This window comes from Panthera uncia, chromosome B4 (genome assembly GCF_023721935.1).
Source record: "Panthera uncia isolate 11264 chromosome B4, Puncia_PCG_1.0, whole genome shotgun sequence".
Taxonomy (NCBI): domain Eukaryota; kingdom Metazoa; phylum Chordata; class Mammalia; order Carnivora; family Felidae; genus Panthera; species Panthera uncia.
Window position 1 is genome coordinate 131,566,725 of NC_064809.1, and position 6,599 is coordinate 131,573,323.

Below are 6,599 nucleotides of genomic sequence, written 5' to 3' on the forward strand. Positions count from 1 at the left end.
CATGAGGCGTGTGAGGGTCTGTAGTGTGACCGCCGTGGTGATTCAGCCAGGTGGCTGCAAGGCTTGGCCTCTGGTGGGTCGGGGACTGAGGACAGCCCTTCCTTCTCTGCTGAGAGGCTCCCGGAAGGTTTCATTTGGAAGGACCTTCCTCGACCATCCACCCGCTTCCTTACAACGCCGGCTGCTGGCGTGCACTCCTGGGCTGGAACAGAGTCGGGGATAAAAGGGCAGCCAGAGGTGCTGCTTGGGTCAGAGGCCACTGTATCCAGGACACAGCTGGCCACTCACAGCAGCGGCTGTTTCAGATTTGGGGTGCCAAGCCCATGCGTGTTCACCCCTCAGAGAGAAATCTGTCCGCTACTGGCTGTATCCCCATCCCCCCTGAGGGCTCACTGCCCACAAGTCACATCCAGGTCCAGCTCCTGTACCCAGCTGGTCGCCTGGGGCAGGACATCACCTCTGTCTGCCTCCTCTTCCACGTGTGCCCCACAGGGATGACAGTCCCTGCCTTTAAGTGCCCATAGACGTGTTGGCCAGTTTCGGTGACATGACACACACAAAGTTCCATGTACAGTTAAGTGCCTTATGAGGCTGGCGAGAGGCAAGACCACGAGGAGCAGCAGTGGGCTGGAAGCGGAGGAGTCCGGAGTGACCTGGGGATGAGCATGGAGCATGGAGAGCAAGGTCAGTGACCTGGCCTGGCTGAGAAGTCTTCTCCGAAGGGCAGTCCTGGGATGGAGATCTAGGGTCCTGGGGACTGCGAATGAGCAAGGGGTTGCACCCACCTCCCAACAAAGCCCCGTCAAGGCCTGTGCCGCCAGGGTGGGTGGCTGTGAGTGGCCGATGACCCAGGAACCTGATCTTTCGAGTCTTGGCAGGCTCCATGACTCAGTACCCACCCCCCTTCCACCTCCCTCTACACAGCTGCCAGACAGGCCCCGGGGCACCGTACCCCCAGTTGAGGGTGTGAGGGCTCTCTCCCCTAACGCCACTGGGCCCTCACTGCAGGCAGGACCGTAGACTCTTGACCCTGTTCTGTCCTGGGGCTTCTGAGCCTTGGTTTCCTCAAAAGCCAGAAGAGCTAGTGAGGCGGGCCCTGTTACAGGTGAAGAGCTGGGGGTTGGGGGGCCTCAGGGCGGCCCCGCGCGGCAGGAGGAAGATCTGAGACCACGAACCCCCGGAGCGGAGCCCCTCCCTGCCGGCACACACGTTCATACCTTTCCTCTTCCCCACAGTGCCCTGCCTGCCGCTCATCAGGTTCACAGCGGCAGAGGACAGGAGTCCTAATCAGCTGGGTGACCTTGGCGAGTTACTTGGGTCTCAAAACCTCAATTTCCTCATCTGTAAAGCCACACACCCATAGGGCTTTTGCAAGGATTAAATAAAAGAAACAGCAATAGATGGTGGCCATTGTTATTAAAACAGTATATATATATATATATATATATATCATGCCTAGGGCACACAGGAGGGAAACAGAGGCCCAACTGGGTGGCTTTCGTTGAGGTCACACAGTGAGGGACATAACCCAGACCTCAACCTCCCAACCATCCCTGGCACAAAGGAACTCGATGCACCCAGGCTGCTGGCACTGCCCTGAGCCACAGCCAGCTACCCAGAGCCCACCTGGCAGGAAGGGGGAGCTGGCAATGCAAGCCTGTGTGAGCACCCCGGTGGGGTCACTGCCAAGGCTCCGCGTCCAGCATCCCCATCCCCTTTCCCCCCTACAGCAGCTACTGGGAGGAGGCTCCCCCATCCTGAGCACCAGCTGTCCACTTGGCCCACTGCCCACACCCATTAGGGGGGTGGCCCTGGACCAAGCTGGCCAAGTGGCCTGCAAGCCAGGTGCCGGCTCAGGGCCAGACCGTGTCAGTGAGAATCAGCTAGGTTTAACCAACTCAAGATGTAGAGTGACTGGCCGGAAGGGGCTCACCTCCAGTAAGGGGCATGGACCCTCCAGGGGGCCTCAGGCTCCCCACAGCCCTCTCCCCTGTGCTCGGGAGCCTCCAGGTGGCTGGGGCCCAAGTGCTCCCTCCCCCATGGCTCCCACTGGTATGGACATTAAGCTTGGCATTCAGCCCTGACTACCCTCTCCAGCCACCTCTCCCTGGCTCCCAGGACACTTGCCCGCCAGCTCTCAGGAGCAGTCCTTTGCTCTTGCACACGCTGTGCCCTCTGCCCGTACCGCCGTCTGTCCAGTCAATGACCAATGCTTCCACCATCCGTGCCTCTCAGAGCCAGGCTGGGGCTCCTTTATTCTCAGGGATGGGAGCCACAGAAAAGGCTTTATATTTACACGAGGAACCCTGGCCCTAAGGCCCCAAGGACAGAACCACTGGCCTCACCCAGCGGGCCCCTTCTTAGCCCTGCAGGCTCCAAGGCCCCAGTCCAGTTTGGGCAGGCATGAGGGCAGGCACGGCCGGCGCCTCTCCTCCCCCACGGTATGGGCCCCGGGAACCGGCCCACGGCGGCCTCCAGGCAGATGAGGGCGCCCCGGAGATTGCGATGATTCGGGAGAACCAGCGGCTGTCTTCACACGGTGACCTCAGCTTTGCTGTTAGTGCTCAGGTGCCGGGGCCCGCGGCCTGCACTGCCGTAAAGTCCAGGGGGCTGCGGGCCGAAGGCCTCGGGCGGCTTCTCCACGCTGAACTGGCGCCGGGGCGCGTGGCCGGGCCGCCGGGGTGCGGGGGAGGCCTGAGCCGCCAGGTGGCCGCGGGGGGCGGGCCGGGCCAGGCGGCCGGCGATCCAGGCCTTGTAGTGGCCCGAAGGAGCAAGGCCGGCGGGGGGCGCGTAGCCCGGCGGGGCCCAGGGGCAGGCGTCGAGCAGCGCCGGCAAGTCCTCGCGGGGCCGCTGGGGCCGCGCCGGGACGGTCAGCGGGGCAGGTTCGGTCGCGGGGAACCGCTGGTAGAAGTCCGGCGGGGTGGCTTCTGCGGGGATAGTGGGGACGAGCCAGGGGGCGAGGTCAGGGCCGGGGGGCGGGGTCCCAGCGGCCCCGGGGCGGGGCAGGGAGAAGCCACGCCTCGGGGGCGGGGCCTAGCCCTCTCTTGGGTGGGACAGGGAAAGTCAGGCCTCGCGGGCGGGACAGGCCCGGGACCCGCCTTGGGAGACGCGGGTTTTCACGCCCCGGGCTCGGTGGGGTACAGCCTGGTGGCCCGGCGAGGGTGCGCGACACGGCCGAGGCGCGGGAGCCGACTGGCTGCGTAGGCCCGATACAATATTTGGCTGGAGCGCTGACCCGCAAGGCTGGCAACTGTGGAACTCGAACCAGGACCCAAGCCTTGTCATCTAGGAGCTTGGATACCCGGGGCGCCAGGCGCTCCCGCACAGACCCGGCCACTCACCTGCGGCCTTGAGCGCGGCTGCCTTGAGGGTGGCGTACTTGGCGTAGTCCCTCTGCAGCGTCATGCTGCCGCCGTCCTGCAGCCTGGGGCCACGCAGGGGTCCTGGTGTCGCTGACCCCAGGGGCACGTTGTTGGGGCGTTTCTTGTCTGGAGCGGGGAGGGGGAAGAGGAGACCCGGCCTGCTGACAGGAGGACATTCTCCACCTGCACGACCACCTCTTCGCGGCCCCCTCCCCAGTGAGAACTTGGGGGATGGTTACTTGGGCGGGACTGAGAGCCAAACCTAACCTGATGGCAGAATCGCCAACGCCTGGAAAAGGGCCTGGCTCAGAATAACGCGATTAATAGCAGCCAGCCCTGGGGCGCCTGGGTGGCTCAGTCGACTGAGCCTCTGACTTCAGCTCAGGTCATGATCTCACACCTCGTGAGTTCAAGTCCCGCATCGGGCTCTGTGCTGACGGCTGGGAGCCTGGAGCCTGCTTCGGATTCTGTGTCTCCCTCTCTCTCTGCCCCTAACCTGCTCACAGTCTGTCTCTGTCTCTCTCAAAAATAAATAAACATTTAAAAATTAAAAAAAAAAAAAAAAATAGCAGCCAGCCCTGAGTGGGTGCTAGCCTGATGGATGACTCCTCAGCATGTTCAGCTTGGGCCAGGCATCGGGTCCCAGGACCTGCTTCTCAGGAGATGGAGTTAACGTCTGAAAATTAGAACCCATACAGGGGAGGGGAGCGGGATTGCCGCCTCACCGGCTAGAGCCCAAGAGGGAAGCTCCAGCCTGGAGGAAAAGGCCCACAGGCGTCCACAGGCTGGTGCGAAGCTGACCCCGGGGCACTGAGCCAAGGCCTAGAACCACAGCCTGATTCCAGATCCCTGAATCTGGAAGCTTCCTCACAGAGTCCCCTTGACCGGAAGCTGCTGGACACCTCAGAGGGTCTCCCTCCACCAAGGGGAGCTGACCGGCTTGCCCAGCCCCGACTCACACGCCTGCAGAGGCAGGCAGCTCGTTCCAATTGTGAAAGAGCTAAGAGCCTCTTACCCCTCAACACACCCCTTCCTCTGCTCCCAGGCCTGTGCTGTGGATCGACATATGCTGGCCCACCAGCTTGCACACCTGTGTTCTTGGGGGAGCCCCTGGGGAGGCCATCCCCCATCTGCACCTGGACACAGCTACCCAGAGGTGGGCCCAGAGGTGGAGGCAGCGGCTCCTGGGGGTCCGGCTGCTTCAGAAGTTCTGTCAGTGTCCTGTGGGGGAAGAGTGATGAGAGGCAGTCCCCCCAACCTCCTGCTTCCCCACTGGCCAGGCCTTGGCCTACCCAAGGCCAGCCCTCCCACCACTGTCACCCTTTCAACCCATCTGGCCCCCCTTCTTCCCTGTGATTGTTCTCACACATCTAGTCTCCACTGTCAGGCATGACCTGTGGCCCCAACACATGGCCACTTCCAGAGCAGGTGAGGAAACTCTAATGGGGTCACATGTCACCAGGGCTACCTTGTTTTCCAAAGACTCCCCCGCTCCCACAGTCCATTCTCCAAGACACTCCGAGTGGAGCCTCCTCTCCCAACGAAAGCTCTTCAAGTGCACCAGCCTCCTGGACTTTGCTTGCACTGCTCCCTGGGCCAACAATCTTTTCCTCCATCTCGTTCTGCAAAACTCCTACTTATTCTTCAAACCCCACCGGAATCCCTCCTCTTCCAGGAAGCCTTCCTGATCTGCTTAACCTAATTCCCTTCCTGCAGCAGGGGCTTCTGCCGAGTCCCCCGGGACAAAGCTGTCACACAGGCACAGAGGGGAGAACAGACGTAAGGGGAGGGAGGAGCCAGGAGAGCCCAGGGTGGAAGCCTAGCGCCAAAGACTATGTGACCTTGGGCAGCCACCTGCCTGGTACCAGGACACCCAGCCCCACCCAGCTGTGACAGCGTCTGACTGAGCCTTCCCTGCAGACAGCCAGACACAGCCTTCAGGCCAGCTGCCTTTGGTGCCCAGAATCCACGATTTTCTTCTGGCTCACTCTGACCTTCCCACCTCGGCGGGGCGGGGTGGGGGAGACCGAGGTGCTGAGGACTCAGATGGCTGATTCGTGAAGAAGCACACGAGAGGTGCGACACCTAGGGTAGGTACTGTTTGGCTGAAAGCCTCCTGTCCTGCCCACTCCTCAGCTGCCCACCCCTGTGGCCTCATCTCTGTGCAAGCCCGCACCTGCCAGCTCTCCCAAACACCTGAGTAATTTTCATGCCTCTGGGCCTCAGCACAAGCTTTCTCTAGGGACAGACTCCAACTCCCTTCTCAGCCCTCTGAGCTGGAGGGGCGCTGACCGTCGACCTCAACACGGCAGAATTAAGGGTGAGACTTGGGGAGAGGGCGGGGGTTCAGCACATGCCCACACATGAGCTCAAGTTGGGCTTCAGGTCTCCCCAGAGGAGAAAAAAGAGGGCATATGGGAGCTGAAGCCCAGAGAGAGGAAGGGACTGGCCTAGGCCACACAGCACATCGGGAGTGGGCCAGCTCTTCCTAAAGCATCACCAGACCTGCTTCACTGTCCCCTGTGGATGAAGTGGGTTCTAGGTGGACACATCAGCTAGACTGCCCAAGCCACCGCTCTACACCGCCACGGCCCTCAGCTCCTGCTGCCCCGTTGTAATCAAGGACATGCCCTGTCTTCTCCTCCTGGCCCTGCATGAGGGACTCCAAACTCAGGGCCTGCCCCCGTAGCATCCAGAAGCCAGGATGAGAGCCTCCACATCGCCCGAGGCAGCACAGTAGCTGAGGCCAGCACCCCCCAGCTCTGCCCTACAGCTGTCTACTAGGGGGTGGGCTAGGTGGTCTGGGAGACAGAGGTGCTGCGGAGTGCCTAGGAAGCCCTCATCCCCTGCCCCTCAAGTCTATGAGGTGGGAAGCACCCAGGCCTGGGGGCTTCTATTGTCACCTCTAAATACCAGCCTGTCGCGTATCCAAAAGGAGCCTAGATCTGGGTAGGTGAGGCGGGCACAGGCCCCAAGACATGGGGGTGGCTGGGGGGATGTGAGTGTGTGAGTGTGTGGGTGTCGGTGAGAGTTTCAGGGTGAGGACACAGAATCCCAGAGTCCCCATTCTAGCTGAGAAAGGGAACCCGGGTCCTATAGACCCCCGCTTCACACAAAGCTCAGACTCAGCCAACACCCGTCCTGGCCTCAGCGGCAACAAATCTGTGTCCCCCACGTTTCAGGCCTCTTTCTACACAGGGAGAGACCCTGACGCTTGCCTGGCGGGGGGGGGGGGGG

General features: G+C 61.8%; 1 protein-coding gene across 1 annotated transcript in view; it reads right to left on the reverse strand.

Annotated features, from left to right (window-relative positions):
- Positions 1-2,221: 2,221 nt before the first annotated feature.
- SHISA8 (shisa family member 8) overlaps positions 2,222-6,599 on the reverse strand; it is a 12,135-nt gene continuing 7,757 nt past the window's right edge. Inside the window, exons 3-5 of the mRNA XM_049626731.1 lie at positions 4,453-4,675; positions 3,342-3,488; positions 2,222-2,927 (exon numbers count right to left, since the gene is read on the reverse strand). Coding sequence (XP_049482688.1) covers positions 2,533-2,927; positions 3,342-3,488; positions 4,453-4,675 — 765 coding nt within the window. The 3' untranslated portion in view covers positions 2,222-2,532. The remainder of the gene's footprint in view (positions 2,928-3,341; positions 3,489-4,452; positions 4,676-6,599) is intronic.